The 17721-nt window shown below is 36.3% G+C and overlaps 2 protein-coding genes across 5 annotated transcripts; one reads left to right on the top strand and one right to left on the bottom strand.

Annotated features, from left to right (window-relative positions):
- Positions 1 to 2002: 2002 nt before the first annotated feature.
- Positions 2003 to 6184, bottom strand: LOC110864690 (uncharacterized protein At2g29880). 4 transcript variants are annotated; one of them, XM_022113812.2, is made up of 4 exons: positions 5807 to 6184; positions 4743 to 5031; positions 4424 to 4652; positions 3742 to 4351 (listed from the first exon to the last, which is right to left on the bottom strand). In XM_022113812.2, the coding sequence occupies exons 2-4, from the start codon at positions 5028 to 5030 to the stop codon at positions 3837 to 3839; spliced, it is 1032 nt and encodes a 343-aa protein (XP_021969504.1). In that variant the 5' UTR covers position 5031; positions 5807 to 6184; the 3' UTR covers positions 3742 to 3836. The 4 variants fall into 4 exon arrangements, 3 of the variants coding, with proteins under 3 accessions (XP_021969506.1, XP_021969505.1, XP_021969504.1); XM_022113814.2 differs by lacking the exons at positions 3742 to 4351; positions 4424 to 4652 and adding an exon at positions 2003 to 2654 and having other exon boundaries at positions 5807 to 6059; XM_022113813.2 differs by lacking the exons at positions 3742 to 4351; positions 4424 to 4652; positions 4743 to 5031 and adding exons at positions 2003 to 2654; positions 3293 to 3621 and having other exon boundaries at positions 5807 to 6036.
- Positions 6185 to 7594: 1410 nt separating this feature from the next.
- Positions 7595 to 14765, top strand: LOC110864691. Its single transcript, XM_022113815.2, has 9 exons — positions 7595 to 7917; positions 9940 to 10006; positions 10111 to 10188; positions 10434 to 10486; positions 10661 to 10744; positions 13022 to 13074; positions 13153 to 13217; positions 13310 to 13368; positions 14390 to 14765. The coding sequence occupies exons 1-9, from the start codon at positions 7675 to 7677 to the stop codon at positions 14477 to 14479; spliced, it is 792 nt and encodes a 263-aa protein (XP_021969507.1). The 5' UTR covers positions 7595 to 7674; the 3' UTR covers positions 14480 to 14765.
- Positions 14766 to 17721: the final 2956 nt, after the last annotated feature.

Genomic DNA, 17721 nt, shown 5'->3' with positions numbered 1-17721 from the left:
TTGTCGTTCGTTGTGAGAATTTGATCTCGTGAGTTATCGTAAATGCTGTATTGATCACTAACCCGGTTTTGTGTGCATTATTATTTAAATTAGGTTAACAAGGCTAAACCATATTCTGTCCGTGTTAAATCTGCAATGTGAGTCATTCTCTTTTTATCAAATGTTTTACAATACTCCAAATTATTTTCAGAATTATAATTACAAAGATTAAGTTTATGTAATTACCAAATTACAGCCGGTATGTGGGGTATTGTGCACATTACTACTGTTTTAATCACATTAGGTGGGCGAACCTAAAAATAAGTGATATACGTCATTCATTGGGGCAGCCAATGGTGATATGACCACAGTCACAGATCCGGTCGAGTGACAAATACTGTGGGTAGTTGGTAGATATCAGAAACATATGTAAAAACTCTTAGTACTGTAAATTATAATAAACGAGTCATTTTAGTAAACTGAATGATTCACTCAGTATTTCCCGTTGACAAAACCTTTTTCAAACATGTTTCAGGTGATCTATTGTAATTCAGGAAAAGTGCTGGGAAGCATTTCAAGCTTAAGAAAGTGGCTCATTATAAAATAGAGAAATATGTTTTCTGAAAATAAAGATTTATCAGTAAAATCATATTATTGTAAATTACCGGGATTTTATCCCGAATTGTGAAATAAAATAATCGGGAAAAGTTTTTAGCTTTACAACGATCCTGATGATAAACTTTCGCTGTTAAACTCAATTAAATAAATATCACGGGATTTCTGTCCCGCGGCTCCTGAAACGGGTCAAACCGGGTCGGGGGCCGTGACATATATCATGTTGTTTAAAAATATCATCACAATTCAAACATCATTTAACAATATGGTATGATAACATTCAAAAGTCTCAAAACTTAATGTTTCAAATCAAAACACTCTAAGCCAAATCGCATTTATAAAAAAAAAAACAATTAATGTTCAGGTTTTTATTCGGGTTGTTTGGGTTTATGGTTGGGAAAAAATGACCCGATAACCGACCCATTTAAGGTTCGGGTTGGTCGGGTTTGGGTTGTTCAGGTTCTGGTTTTTCGGTTATTCTCTAATTCGGGTTCGGGTTCGGGTTGGGTGACTTCAAATTCGAGTTGGTTTTCGGGTTTCGGATAAAAAAGAACAACCCTACAACCAGGCAACTAACTGCTTATTTTCTTTATTCAAAATGTCATATTGTTATTCCTAAACTTTTTTAACAACCAGTTAATATCTCTTTATTTAACCCGTGTTACATTTAGGGTGAATGAAGTGGAATAGGTAAAGGGTTTGATAAACACCTTAACGATCATGGAAGCCACCGTCAATCTTTGGTTTATCAATCGTGAAGGTCAATCTCGGTGAACCTTTACCGACTCGGTGAGAGGGAGGGAAATGGGAGAAAGATGGGTGTGTAGTGGAGTCCATTCCTTCTCAACCAATCACACATTTTTTTAAATAGTTTACCTACACCCCATTAGGTAAACCACCAGTCCACCGTCAATATTTTTGAGCATTAGGTAAAAAATTAGGTGAATTGATGTGATACTGTTTGATTGGGTGAATGGGAGTTTACCTATTTGGAATATATGTAGACTAAATAGACATTCTTCAAAACATAGAGGTAGCGTTCGTTTCATGGAATTGAAGGGAATTGGAATTGGAAATGGAATTGGAATTGGAATTGGAATTGGAATTAATGGATTCCTTTGAAATCCCATAACGTGTTTGGTTGGTATAATTATCAATGGAATTGGAAAGTGAAATATCTAAAATGACATAACTACCCTTTAAAACTACCATACATAAAAACAAAATGAATTCATATCTATTTGAAGTTTCAATATCCGAGCATCGTGTCTTGCCCCCCCCCCCCAAACACCCAACCCCACCCCCACCCCCACCCCCACCCCACCCCCACCCCCACCCCACCCCCACCCCACCCCACCCCCCCAAAAAAACCCCTTTTAATGAGTAAAATGTCACCCTACCCCACTCGTAGTTCAAATATATGATCAAATAGTAACTTACGACTAGTAGTTCAACATACGACAAGTAATTCAACGCAAGTCTTAAACATAACTACAAATTCTTAAACTAATTTTTTCCTAACTCGACAACAAAAACCTAATCCAAGCCTCCCTTTCTTCTTCACCCAAGCTCCAAAAAGTCATCACCCTAATCTGGTCATCTTTTATTTTTTCAATTGCTTGAAACTTTTCCAATTGAGACAAAGACGTCATTTTTGAAAGCTCTTCGGGCATCATCAAAGTTTTCTTTTTTATGTCAAGTTCAAATTTTATATCTTCACTTAGTTCGGCTGAAGTTTCTTTAAGACGGTCAGCAAATAAAACAACTGCATCACTAAAGCTTCGAACCAAAGGATCTACTTGCCTCGCCCGTTTCCTCTTCTTACTACGAACGCTTGAAGTTTCTTCAACTTGAAGACTTGAATCAGTACCAACGTTGTGGCTAATTTCATCAAAATCCTCATTTCTTTGGTGTTCTTCTTCTACCATGTTCACCTCTTCTTCCACCTCGATCACGGTTTTGGCTTTCTTACCTTGAGCTCGATCTTTACCAAATATGACACACAAGTCTTCATAACGAGGAAGCGTTTTATTTTTCCATTTACCTCCATGTTTATGGGTCTACAACATAATAAAAGTAAATATATTAAAATTAAATTATTATAAACAACAATATTCATACAACTAAAAATGGGTCTAATGAGTTTGGGCTATCAATATTTTGGCTTTCAATTTAACTCAAATGGGTCATATTTTGCATTTGAGTATATATATATATGCATGCAAGCTCTTTTATCTATTCTATCAAATTTTGACCCGTTACCTAAAACACAACCGTCCCAACCCATTTCGACTATAACCCGTTTTGACCCGTTACCTAAAACACACACCTCTCCAAATTTGCATGGACTGGTTTATGGGTATGCAGGTTGATCACTTTGTGAAGATATATCCTGATGTATCAAAGGAACAACTTGTAGGTAGGCTAATAGCTGCTAATGCCTAATCAAACCAACACATATCCATCTACCATATATTACTATTTTTTTAATTATTATTTTCAGTTAAATTTTCCCAAAGGTAGATCCAATCTCCAAAGTACAAACCATCAACAACTAAAGCAATTACTCACCACAATGCTTGATTTCAGCCTTTTCTTCATGCAAAAATTATAATAATAATAACTAACCAACATTTCATAGCATAAAGTTGAAATGGGAGAATAGTTTATGCAAGATATTTAGCTATTTAGTACGTACCGCAATGTATGAATTCCATACGTCGGTACTAGCAGTGACACTATGTTTGACTGTATCGTACCCAAATCCGCTGGTATTTAGCATATCATAAAAAGCTGCCCAATCTCTTTTCAATGTTTTAATTCTTGACTCGATATGGGGTTTACCTAAAATGCCCGACTCTGGAAGTGCTTCTTTTAAGCACGCTTCCAGATGTGGTAAATATCCTGTTCTAAAGCCATTGTCAGATTTAAATTTCCCAGTGTTAGTCATGTTTAATAGAGCCTCAACAAGCTTATCATCTTCATCATCAGTCCACACTCGATAGTTTCTATTATTGGTCGTCATTCCTGTGAAAAAGTAAAGTAAAACATAAAATATATATGACCCACAAAAATGTAAAACTATGTAAACGACAAATATGTAATATGCATTGTTTTGTAAAACATAAAATGTAAAACAAACAAAAATAGCATGACCAAAAACTATTTAATAATATATTCATCCATCAAAACAGCTTAACAAACAACGTTTAATACTACATGTGTTTGTAAAGTATTTCTGACTAGTTAGTAGCACTCCAAGAATCAAACATGCTTTGTGCTAGATTATTTCTAAACATTGTCCACTCATTTGAAGTCTCAATTTCAGTTATACTATCTTCATCCCCGTGTTCTATTTCATATTCGCCTTCGCCTTCGCCTTCGCCTTCGGCTTCGCCTTCGCCTTCGCCTTCGCCTTCGCCTTCGCCTTCGCCTTCGCCTTCGCCTTCGTCTTCAAATGGATCGATTGGCATTTCTCTCCTTATAAAATTGTGAAGTAGACAACACGCCATTATTATCTTATTTTTTTGGTCAATTGGATAATATGAGTGATCTCTCAAAATTCCCCATCTTTTCTTCAATACACCAAAACATCTTTCTATAACATTTCTTGCAGACGAATGTTTCATGTTGAATAATTCTTTTGGGTTGGTGGGTTGGTGCCCACTACGCCAATCATTTAAGTGATATCTTTGACCTCTATACGGTGCGAGAAAACCTTCTCCGTTTGTGTATCCCGCGTCTACCAAATAATAACCTAAAAATACAACTTAAATTACTAATTTTGTGGTATATGCATGTATGATTATTTATACAAGATTTTACATACCCGGCCTTGAAACTTTCAATCCATGTGGCCTATCAAGAGCATCTCGTAGGACTCTACCATCAGCCGCCGACCCTTCCCAACCCGGTAATACAAATATAAATTGCATATCCGGTGAACACACACCTAACACATTGGTTGCAATCTCTCCCTTTCTTGTTCTATATTTTGGCTTATCTTCAATGGGCACTAAGCACTTTATGTATGTTCCATCTAGAGCTCCTAAACAATTCTAAAACCGACAATACAAAACAAAGTATTTTAATACGCTACTAATCCTAACCTAATCATGCCCTAAAAAGTTATAAGGATTACATCATACCTTAAACCATTTCCACCTTTGTTCAGTTGAATTCTCGGGAATAGGCTCGGGTTTCTTAAGCAAACGTGTATGCAATCTAATCACTGCATTGCAAACCCGAGTAACACATCTACTAATTGTGTCTCCTGAACGATGAAAACGACATCTCATGACCCGATTCTTGACATTATGAGCGATAATGTGAAGAAAGATGGCTACTTGTTCATCAATGTCCATGTTCCTATTTGGTTTTAATCCTCCAAAAGTGTTTAGCGTCTCACACAACTTTATGAAACACGCTCGATTCATCCTAATTTGAGATATAGCCATATGGTCACTCTCATAAACATGTTTATACAGTATTGAATATCGATCTATTTGGGATGAGCGACATCGAATACGTGGTTTATCCATGACGTATTTGATCATCATGTAAATTGAAAGTACAACCAAAGAAAGTGTTGTAACAAGTTGGTTCCACCATCGCAGAATCAATGTGCGTCTCTTTTGTTTATGATTGCGAGTTATTAAACTAAGTCGGGCCATTTTCTAATAATCCACCTGAAATCAATAGCTAATGTCTCAAATAGTCCAAGAATTAAAAAAATACCTGTTAAACTTGTATTAATATAAATTTAACGCAACAATGAACAAGACAAGTAAGATTAAGATAAGTAAAACTATTATCATTTACTCTATTTGATTCTCTGTGTATAAAATAGACATAAAATCAGAAAATTGTAATAAAAAATAAAGTTTATTTGTATATTCATCTTTTCAAGGATACAATTTGGTGAATCAGGTGTACGATCTCCAATATATATCTTGAAACACAAAACAAAGTTTTGGATTAAAAATAGATGAAAATCAGCCTGTATAACAAAAGAGGAACAGATCCGGATGGGTTAAACATCGGATGGCGGCATCTTCGTCGTCCACCGGATAGGTTAAACAGATACGACATTAGAAACAGATCCAGCAGTAACTTTACTAAATCCAATCTATCAACACATTTGATTCCTTTCGATTTCATTATGAACAACACATCAGATCCATGTGTTGTTCGTTTAACTAAGGATACTTACCGGATCAGTAGATTGATGATAGAATCTGATTCAACTTGAGACCTTGAAGCACCAAAACTGCGATTCTCATCCGATCTTCATTTTCTAGGGTTAGGGTTTGTGGAGAGCACGATTGGAACAAATGGGGAGGGTTAGGGTTTGTGGAGAGCACGATCGGAACAAATGGGGAATCAGATCTCAGATATGTTTGCTATAGGGTTATTTTCGTAAAATTACGTAAAATCCCGCTTTTCTTTAATGAAATCCGCCGAATTTTGAGGTATTTTAAATCCCACTTATTTGCACTAACCGAAGGATTTCAAGGGATTTTAATTCCATTCCGATTCCTTTCTTGAGTGAAACGAACAACACATGGAATGGAATTCACATTCCAATTCCCTCAGAATTCCATTCCATTCTGTGAAACGAACGCTACCTAAGAGTTTATGTGGATTTTGAATTCGAAAGTTAGGTTGAAATTAAGAGAATAACACTCTTTAAGGTTTGGTTAAAGTGATTTTGGTGGGAAAATCATGAAAATGAGTTTTTTGACTGGCTATGCAGTTAATGCGGTAAAATATCGGAGGTCGGTCAAGGACCAATATTTGAGATATAGGTTATCTCGGTGAGATATCGGTGGGATATAGGTAATTTTTATACAATGCAGAATTTATATGTGTGTATATATATATATAGGGGAGGGCTATATAGAAAACCCTATATATATAGAAAACCCTAGAAAACCCAACCTCCCGACATTTTTTTTTTGAAAAAAATAACACATGTAATATACATGTTTTTAAGAGTTTTGGGCCAAAAAAATCAAAAAAGCGCCGAAGGAATGATTTAAAAAAAAATCAGCAAGTTTCTGTCTTTTGTGCCTAACACATGTTAGGCAACCGGACATTGCTGAAATTTGTTTATTTTTTTAAAAACATCCCTTCGGCGCTTTTTTGTTTTTTTTGGCCCAAAACACTTTAAAACATGTATATTACATGTGTTATTTTTTTTAAAAAAAAAAAATGTCGGGAAGTTGGGTAAAAATAGGGGGAGATTTGAGTTTCCAGAGTTTCCTAAAATTTTTAGGGTTTTTTGTCTAGCATTAGTCTATATATATATATATATATATATATATATATATATATATATATAGCAATTTAACACTAATAATTCAATGATATATCGGTTATATCGTTCAATATCGTAGATAATATTGGTACCGATATTCTACCGATATTTTACTAGGGGACCGATATAACCAATATATCACTGATATTAACTGCATAGTTGACTGGCAAGTTTAGCAAAATAGGGATTGACTTTCACAATTCTCAAGCTAGCGAAGCCCGAACGAACCAATGAGACGATGACAAGTAAGCCCTTCCGGCAACGTCGGGGCAACGTTGGCATCACATTGGCCGCGGCATAAGAATCAAAAGCTGCATTTGGGTCCACAACACAACCAACTAGAAGATGACACGTGTCAGACCCGACATACACAGCGCTGTTGAAACAGGCAAACAATGGGTCGTAACGAAACAACATACATTAGGCCTACATTAGTTTTGCGCCGACACAAATTGTGCTGCTACAAAACGGCAGGATTTGGGCCACCAGTCCACATTTTTTTAAATAGTTTACCTACACCCATTAGGTAAACCACCAGTCCACTGTCAACATTTTTAAGCATTAGGTAAACAAATTAGGTGAATTAATGGGATACTGTTTGATTGGGTGAATGAGAGTTTACCTATTTGGAATATATGTAGACTAAAATCCTAAATAGACATTCTTCAAAACATAGAGGGTACAACATGCAATTCGTTAAAAAGGTTTGCTCCAAATAAAATATCTTATATCTCCCCGTGTGCTCGTATCTCCGGCGAACCATGGAGCAATTACCGGAAAACAAACCACCACCGCCGTCTTCGTCGGAAGTTGATATCGGAGTGCTGGATAAAGTGAAACCAATTGCCGGCGATTCCGCTGCCGAATGGATTGATTACGCCGTTCAACAGGCGGTGATCGCACAAAAAACCGCAGCGGAAACCCTAGAATCCACCGTTAATCTCACCAAATTACGCATCGATCAAATTAGATCGACTTCTACTGCTCATTTTCATATGACAATCGTAAGTTTGTTTTAGTTTATCAGATTTGTGTACTTTTTTGTTTCTGTTGGATGCAAAAATGATGTAAAAACCTAAAAGGAAATTAAGAATAATAATGATATAGTAATTACGAATTAAGGAAGGTGACATTTGACTTATGTGAATGTGGTGATTATGTTTTTGTTTGAACATTGATTAGGATTATGAAATATTGCACAGTGGAACATTTGGATCTGAATAACAATAACTTATTTGTTAGAAATTTGTGTTTGGAAATAAGCATGGTGAGAGTCAACTTCTTTGAGAAAACAGGCCTTAATACATGTGTACAATATATACTACTTGAATGTTGAAATTCTCAATTTGGAGTTCAGATGGATTGGATTAACTTATGGTGTATGTTGAGGATTTTGTTTCGTTTTCCATAGTCATGCAATTCAAGCGGAGAAGCTGACGAGTGTGTGATGTGTTGGTATTTTTATTCTTCACCATTCCATGTCAGCTTAACCAGAATAACGACACACTAACGAAAGTAGCTTGAGTGCGTAGAGAAGTGCCAAGAATATGAGCATTTATTTGAATATATTGAGTTTCATTGGCCGGAGGGATAGGATACACCAGAAGCTTTTAGAAGTAAATTGGTGTCTAGAGGGGAGGAGGGGAGTTTGAATTGGGTGTATTTAAAGATAAATAAGGTTAGAAGGAAGCTCTACAAGAAATTAGCCAAATGAGATTGCACAATATTGGACATTGTAACATTAACATAGGCAGATAATGAGTACAGAAAATACGAGAACATTAAAATGGCATTGCAAGGAAGAATCCTTCTGGTTATAAATGATGTCATCTAATTGATGGGTAAGTAAACCCATGATGTGAAAACGGTAAGAATTAATGGGGTTGACATTATAAACTATAGGCTAATAAGAGTGCTCCTTCTGGAGAAGGATCACACTGCCATCATATCATATGCATTGTTGGTGTTTAAAGGGACGATGACTTGATGAGTGGCAACTGGCAAATTCTCATAAATTGCGCTTTAGTGCATGGTAAGGTGACTCTGTTGCTCTTTTAGGAAGCTTTTTGACAGTAGTTTTCAAATTAATATAATAGCACAAAATCCCACTAAAGTTGATCTTTTAGACTCGACGCTTCATCAGCTACTTGTGACTCGGCTTTTCCTATCTTCTATGAATGTGCTCTTTTATACTTTGTCTCCCCCATACTCCGTATCTCTCCCGTTTCATGTCTTCTATCTCTGCGATCTGATTTACCTGATCTTTTTCTTTCTTTGCACATTTTGATCTGTTTATGCATGCTATAAAATTGAATTATAAAAGAAGGGGTAATGTATGCAACTATGCGCAGGCCACCAACGTATTCAAAAGATTACAGTAAAGCCAGTATCACTTGGTTTTGTCTACACATGAAAATCTATTTAGTTATGAAATTAGTGCACCCACGAAGTCCATGAAAGCGATCTTCACAAATTTCTGGCCAAGATGGCACAAATAACTAAAATGATATCTGGGTGGCCTGAACTGCCGTTTTGAATTTTTTGGTAGTCTTAGTGTAAACTTTTAATGCCTGGGTGATCAATGCAGACAATATCCCTAAAAAATATTATCAAATCATTTTGATTCTCAATGTTAAAGAAAGCGTCACCCTCTCTAATGAATGTAAGAACTTCATTACACTATATCAACACAAATTCATTTTTAGCTGAAAGAAGCGTCCTTTTTATGCCATGGTAACTAATTACCAATACTTTTTTTTGGCATTTCCGAAGTAGATGGATGCATTACAATTGAATGTGCTTAACAGAAATGTGATTCAATTTCAATATCCATTTATATTCTAGAATCTTTCTTGTTATGAGGAAGACCACCGATAATGCTGTGTGCTTGCCCCACACAATGATAGGGAATGATAGGGAATGATAAGGTTTCTTTGCTTTCTATGTTTACAAAGGTTAACTTGGCTTGTTTTGTTGCTCCCGTTATGATCTGCAGTAATAATTTGGAACTCATTTTCATCTTACAGGAATCCCTGAAAGATCTCAAATCTGACTATCATGTTTATGAGGATCTTGTGTTTGAAAAGATCAAAGGTTTGATGTTAAATGTTTACCATTTTCACTGTCGGCATCTTTTTTTGTCTTTTTTACCTTATGTTCTTGGCTAAAGATAAGTTGTCACGGATGTTTGTCAACAGAGGGTGTTTACTTTACCGCTTCACATCCATTTGCTACAACTGGACTGGTTTTTGGCTCAGGGATATTGGCTCTAAAACGTAAGGCTTATAAACATTTCTATTGGTTACAGCTTATGCTTAACACCTTAACAATGTGCTGCTAAATGGTAGCGTGCGTTACTTTATTTAGTTTCCGACTTTTACTTGAGATTTTCTATAGTTCTCCTAATTTTATACTCACTTGAAGTATTAATTTACTCACCCAAGTTTCAAGAAAGTACAAAAGTTTCATAGAATTTTGTTTGTTATTAGCTACTGTCTTGAATAATTGTATATTGCTGCAGGGACAAGGCGCTCTTTATACTACAGCACCCTGCGTCTTTTTAGCAATGACGAGGTAAAACAAAACACGTTCTTAAATTTAATATTGGATTTGTTATCTTTATACATGTAGTAGAGGTCTAGTATGTAACTTTATACATGCCTTCTTTGCTTAATGCAGTTTGCAGACCCGTCATGTGATGCTTTTAGTTTTACAACTCATTTATTATTTGTTGTTGCTGTGGAACAGGCCATGCTTGCTAAAGCTAATGCCAAGGTACAAAAGTTACGGGAGTCGGTTAGAGCCTTAACAGAAGAAAGGAAGCAATTGGAGGTACTCTTTTTAGTGCCTGATAATTTTATTAAAAGCTAAAAATCCCTTTCAACACTGGGTGATTTTAGAAAAAAACAAACTTTAATTGCTTAATATCAGTGTTGCAAAAGTCGGATTCCTCGGCCGAGTACTCGGCGAGTACTCGGTCCTCGGACCTCCACCTTGGCGACTTCCTCCTAGGCGGTCTCAACTAGTCGGCCTCGGGAGTACTCGGTCCTAGTCGGCGCCTAGTCGGCCTAGTCGGAGCCTAGTCGGCCTAGTCGGAGCCTAGTCGGCCTAGTCGGTCTAGGCGGTCAACGTGGTTTGTTGACTTTTAATCGGTCAAACTCGGTCAAAATCGGCCTACTCGGCCTTGTACTCGGACTACTCGGCCTTGTACTCAGACTACTCGGCCTTGTACTCAGACTAGTCGGACTTGTATTCGGAATATTTGAACTTTAAACATGTTTCATTTTAAATTATACACAGTTGACATGAATTATGCTTATTTTAACACATAAATAATATATAACAATTAATTTTATTTATATTTACCATGTCCGCGTACTCCCTGAGTACTCTCCGAATACTCCGATTACTCCCAACTCCCCAGTCGGCCGACTAGGGACCGCCTAACGACTTTTACAACACTGCTTAATATGATGAGTAAACCCATTCGACAGTGATGCCCTTGTAAAGTTGTCAGTGTTGTATCTTCCTAATTGTTTTGTAACTAGGATAATGCGACCCGCCGCAATGCGGCGGGGATTCTTTAGTTATAACTAAGTCGATCTACGACCCGTATGTTACGTTAAACCCGTCAAACAGGAAAAAATAAACGATGTAAAAACGTTCACCCACACACGCACGTTGTGTCGTGTTAACTTGCAAAATTTAGAACGAAACGTAAAAACGTTAAAACAAAGACGCACATTGCGATGTGTTAAGTCACAAAATTTAGAACCAAGCATAAAGCGAAAAAATTGCGGAAAATAAAAACTACAGATGACCAAAGTTGAAAGTAAAAAAAGTTGTGAGGATAGATTGCAAAAGATAAAAAGTTTTGGGGTAAAAGTAAAAAAAAAACAAATAGTTTTGGGGTAAAAGTTAAAAAAAAAATAGTTTTGGGGTTAAAAGTAATTTATGAAATAGTTTTGGGGTAAAAGTAAAAAAACTCTCAAAGCCAAGGTTACAACAACCATATGCGTAACCATTTTTCTTTGAAAAACCCCTAAATCACACCCGCGTTGCGGCGAGGCGTAAAACGGTGTCAAATAGTACTAATGCCACACAACCGTCATCGACCACCAACACTGAGTCGACCTAGGATCTGCGTGTTGCGACGAACCTATCAAACATAAAATAGAGGTAAAAACGTTGAACCACACATGCGCGTCGCGCCGTGTTAACTTGCAAAATTTGAAACAAAACATAAAAAAGTTGAACCACAGTCGTACGTTGCGTCGTATTAACTCGAAAAATTTAGAACTATACGTAAAACGAAAATTTACGAAAGATGAAAAGTATAAGTGACAAAAGTTGTGAAGTTAAATTGCAAATAACGAAAAGTTTTGGGTTAAAGTTAAAAAACAAATTGTGTAGGGTTAAAATTGTAAAAGGTAAAAACCTTTGGATTAAAAGTAAAAAATCAAGTTTTTTTTTTGAAAAATTCCCAAAGCATAAGGTACAAGTTGTATTGCCTAAATTTTTTGCTTATTTATAGTAATAAAATTGTACCCAATATATTAATTAGAGTAAAATGCCATTTTTGTCCCTGAGGTTTGGCCAGTTTTGCGACTATTGTCCAAAGGTTTTTTTCCGCATCTGGATTCAAAAGGTTTGAAATTTTGCCATTTTCATCCGGCTCGTTAACTCCATCCATTTTTCTTCGTTAAGTCATGGGTATATCTGTCTTTTTTGTTAATATAAAGGGTTTTGAATACGTGTACATTATGTGAAATGCTTGTACATAAAATGAAAAAGACCGAATTGCCCTTTCAATTAACAGAAAAGACGAAAATACCCCTGACTTAACGGATAATAATGGATGGAGTTAACGAGCCGAATGAAAATGGCAAGATTTCAAACCTTTTGGATCCGGATGTGAATAAACAAACCTTTGGATGAAAGTCGCAAAACTGGCCAAACCTCAGTGACAAAACAGTTATGTACAAAATACTTTAAAAGACAGAAAGTGTTGACATGTCAACCTGATCCCCAATCCGCTTGACCTGCCCATTATGCCAGATATACTTTTGGAGAACATATATAACTAAAGTATAATTATATCTCTTTCAGAAGCTCTCTTTAGGTGCAGAAGTAGAGCTAAAACGGGCAACGACAAAACTAAGGTTTGTGTTTCGTGAATTATATTGATTATTATGTTCATTATTCATGGTCCATATCCTGTTCATTCTTTTAACGTACAGACAAGCAGGAAAGCAAATCCAGGGTGTCATAAGCTCGGGTTATAAGATTGAAAGACAAGCAGGGGGTATGCAGTTTCACTTTTCTTTTGGGTATTTTGTAAATTCTCAACAATTAACTTATGTTGTTGATGTGATTTTTCTGTTTTCTCGTAATCAGGCTTGAAGGATATACTGTCAGAGCTTCCTAAGAGAGACGCATCAGGATTCCGGTCCGAAGTAAGTACTTAGGTAGCGTTCGTTTCATGGAATGGAATGGAATGGAATTAGGAAGTTTTTCTTTGTAAAATTGATCTTGGTTGGGGGAGGGAGGAATTTGAAATCCCATGAATTTCTTTAATCAATGAAATTTGTGACTATTTCAACATTCCTTAGAAATCCTTCACTCTAATGAAGGAATGGAATGGAATGTTGAAATAGTCACAAATTTCATTGATTAACGAAATTCATGGGATTTCAAATTCCTCTCTCCCCCAACTAAGATCAATTTTACAAAGAAAAACTTCCTAATTCCATTCCATTCCATTCCATGAAACGAACGCTACCTTAGTATTACATCGTCATTCCACTAATCCTTTCAATCTCGTTTACAAGCTCTTAACGAAAAAAAAATAGATCTTTAGAAATTAAAGGATCGTTTTGAAGTTGCTTTTAATATGCGTGAGGTAGTTAATACATCTATAATGCCGCTACGTGTTTATTATTCATCTTGGTTTTTCATGATATTGATTTCGGATGATTTTACTCGCCGCAAATTCAATTATATTTTCTATGTTCTCATAACTCAGTATATATGTCTACAATAAATATTTCCAGTGTTGCTTTAAAACGGCTAATTGGTAGCTAAAGCATTTATATTAAATATTTTCATTCTATTAAAAGTTGTTTTTGGATGTTCATATTAGATTTGGGAAGAGATATGCAGCATTAGGGTCGTATTTCTTGCTTACCAACATTATACAAATGCAACAATTGCGCACTCAAGCAGTTACGGTCAAATACACATTTAAATTGTCGCGGTCATTGATGAATGTGACATTCAATTTTGACCACTTAAAACCTCCATTTTATTCAAAATAATTAAAAAAGGATTTGCACAAATACTTTTTTATAGTCAACTCAAGTGACCCATTTTGACTAATACTAAAAGACTACCTATTTTGACCCGTCATCTACCTACCCATTCAAGGAGAACTTACTGGATAAAGAAGCTTCTTACAAAAGATATTTTTGTTTGTAGGTGTCCCAACTTGCATCACAAGCTAAACGCGAGAGAAGGGTTCTTAATAAAGAGGTTAAAAAGATATCTAACTATGGTATATCTGTCTGAACACACCGCCACTGTAAGGTGAGAACATCGAATCTGAAAACATTTCTATTGTATGTAAGAAGTCACACCAGCGTGCTTCTTAAAAGAAGGTTCTTTTAATGGACTTCTGTTTGATTTTGTATCACCATTTACCGCATTTGGTAAAAGAAATTGTAACTTGTGACCTTGCTCGATTTTGGTTCTCTGGAACAATGAATAATGTTACAGTTTAAAAAAAGAAGAACAAAAGCAGGTTACTTGCAAGTTGCAAGTAGAATGTGTAATAGTTGTGATTTGAGGCTGTCCATTGTGATATTTCTGTAACGTTTCTGTTAGATGTGGCGAAAGGTGCTGGTTGTCGGGTACTTGGGTTATATTTAGGTGGTGTTTGGTTTGTAGTCGAAGTGTTATTATGGGTGGGTATGGATGTAGGGTTTTTGTCGACTAACTCGCCCTAAAGATAACTTGAGAGGTACACATCTAACAATATATTTCTTGTTATTTGGTGCTCTGATACACATGATTGACCTTTTTATTAAAGTTTAAACCGGGGACGTGCCTTAGGAACACCTAGGTTTGAAGGTCAAGTCCACGGACAATAGGATTAAATAAATTCGCCTTAAAAGACATAGAAGAATAGTAGCAGACACGCTATGGTTGTTAATAGATCTTCAAACCACTAGCGAAATTCATCTCAATTAATAAAAGACATTTGGTTGATGCATGGAGTAACCGCTAACTGATCACGTCCAACATAACCAAAATACAACTGCAAGAATCAGAGTGTCAATTGCTTGATAGTAGGAATGATCACGTGATGACCAGATTGAAGATCGAATGATAGAAGAACCATTGTTGATCTTAGTGCGTTTGTGAATCATCCTTAGAAGTCTAGGTAGAATTTTCAAATGAAACAAGACAAGTGATTCAAATTGGCATCAAACAAACAAAACTTCTTTTCTACTTGTAAGGAAAATCCTTTTGTGTTTTGAGTTAAGGATTTTGTCCATTTGATTGGTTCAAATAACACATATTTTTTTAACAGCGAAAGGATCTTGTTCTCTGCTGTACATCCTCCCCTCTGTACGTGCCATTTGGAACTTGTGTGAGACAACGACAACCAAAGTATGTATATCTACCACAACGACACCTTTTTTGAACTACGAAAGGATCTTGTCCCAATGGCGTACATCCTCCCCTCTATATGTGCCACTTGGAACTTGTGTGAGACAACGACAACCAACAAATGGATATCTGCCACCGTGTATGAACCATAGTTATCAAATGTGCTAGGCGCACTCAAGACGCATAAGCCTCGCCCATGGTTGTAGAAGTCGCTAGTCGGTTGGAGGGGTACCGACTAGCGATTAATCAGGATTAATCGGATTGAGATTTTTATATGTAATTTCTAGTATACACACATATTTATAGGTAAATACTTTAAGTAGATTGGATTTAATCCCTCCTCGACCCATTTTTTTATGTAATAAGATTACTCGTCGGAATCTACATGGTTTGGCAACCTAACCAACCCTTCACCCCTTTAAGAATTTTGTTTCAACCCATTCCACGTGTGCGGTTGACTTAAGTAATTTTGTTGCATTTTTTTACGGACATCCCACCCCATTCCACATGTGCGGTGTGCCCTTTGCTTGACAACCCAACCAATATTATGGTAATTCTATCATTTCTTGACTAAAATCACATAACTATACATGAACCCATGGTGGTGGTTGTAGATTTAAACTTGCAATAACTCCATATACACTAATACACTGGAGGAAAAACTACACATGAAGACAAAAGAATGAGGCATTGCGTTTTGATTGGTGTTTTTGAAGCAAGTATATACATATATAAAAAAGCTGATTTTGAAAAAGATTATAAAATTATTTTTATATAAGTTAAAAATGAATGTCATGCCACTTTCTGATTGGTGAGTTTGTACGGTGCGTATGCATGGATCCATGCGCAATGTGGTTGTATGATGTCACGCCTTTAATTTGTTAGGTTTGATTTGTAAAAGGAAAATAAATGTCAATATTGGCAAAAAAATTTTTTAAACAGCATCCGATGATATAAGTGAGTTTTTTTAGACGAGATGTTAACATTTTGACGCTCTAGCCCTGACTTACCAAAAAACATTAGGGTGTACGGGGCGTCTTCGGTGAGGTGGTTCGGTGATAGGTTTCCCCGATTGGGAACACCGCCGCCATCAAAGCGGGGTCCCGATTCGGGGTGTGAATTGGGTGTGGGTTCACCGCGTGAAGATGGCACAACTTTCGAGGGAGACCGTTGACAAACTTTCGAAACCATCTTTCGAAGATGGCACAACTTTCGAAACCAACTCCCCTAATAGGGGAGTGCCGCCATCAAAAAGGAGTATTAGGGAGTGTTAGAGTGGAGTTGACGTGGCTTATTCTGGTTGGTTACGTGTAAGAGGGGGGACTCACCTAAGAGGTGAGCACCCCTTACACCCTTAGGAAGAAAATCAATCATTGCAGAAAACCCCCCATGATCCAGATTTGAACATAAGACCATAAAGATCCCCAACTCTTACTATCACCACTATGCCATTGGACCACACGGCTAATTGCCTATGTTGGCAATTAACATGGTTGATTTTCACCAAAACTTGATATAGCTCGCGCTTTAACTTGTAAAAGCATTTATGTTTTCTAATTTTATTTTCTTAATCTATATCTATATAAGTAATTTGATATGATGTTATTTCACATTTATATAATTTGAGATTATTATTAGCTTATCACTAAAGAGAAACATAAAAAAAAGTTATAAACAACCTGACTCACGTTAGGAAATGTGTAATGGTTTCACATGTTTTCACTGTCACGTCAAAAAATTAGTGCCACATTACTGTTACGTAGTTATAAGATTTCACTAACTTTTTTCACCTTTACTTTGAAATAGTTTCACAAGTTTTCAACACTCACCACCATGGTCGGCCCAGAAGGTGGGCGGGGAGGACCACCGCCCAGGGCCTGATATTTCGAAGGGCACATTATTTTTTTTTAAAAACTCCGATATGTATATGTAAAAATAAATTAATTAATAGGGTATACCCATACAAACACCAACATATACCCACTTACAAAACTATTTTTATGGTTTAGATTAGTTATTAGCCCATTGACATTATGTTTAAACCTTTAGTGAGCCCAATACCCAATTTTGTTAAGGCCTAAGGGTACGATTTTTCAAGCTCGAACAGAGTACATGAATTCTCAGGACCGACCATGCTC

The sequence above is a fragment of the Helianthus annuus genome, chromosome 6 (assembly GCF_002127325.2).
Source record: "Helianthus annuus cultivar XRQ/B chromosome 6, HanXRQr2.0-SUNRISE, whole genome shotgun sequence".
NCBI lineage: Eukaryota > Viridiplantae > Streptophyta > Magnoliopsida > Asterales > Asteraceae > Helianthus > Helianthus annuus.
This window is presented reverse-complemented; position numbering and strand designations above follow the sequence as displayed.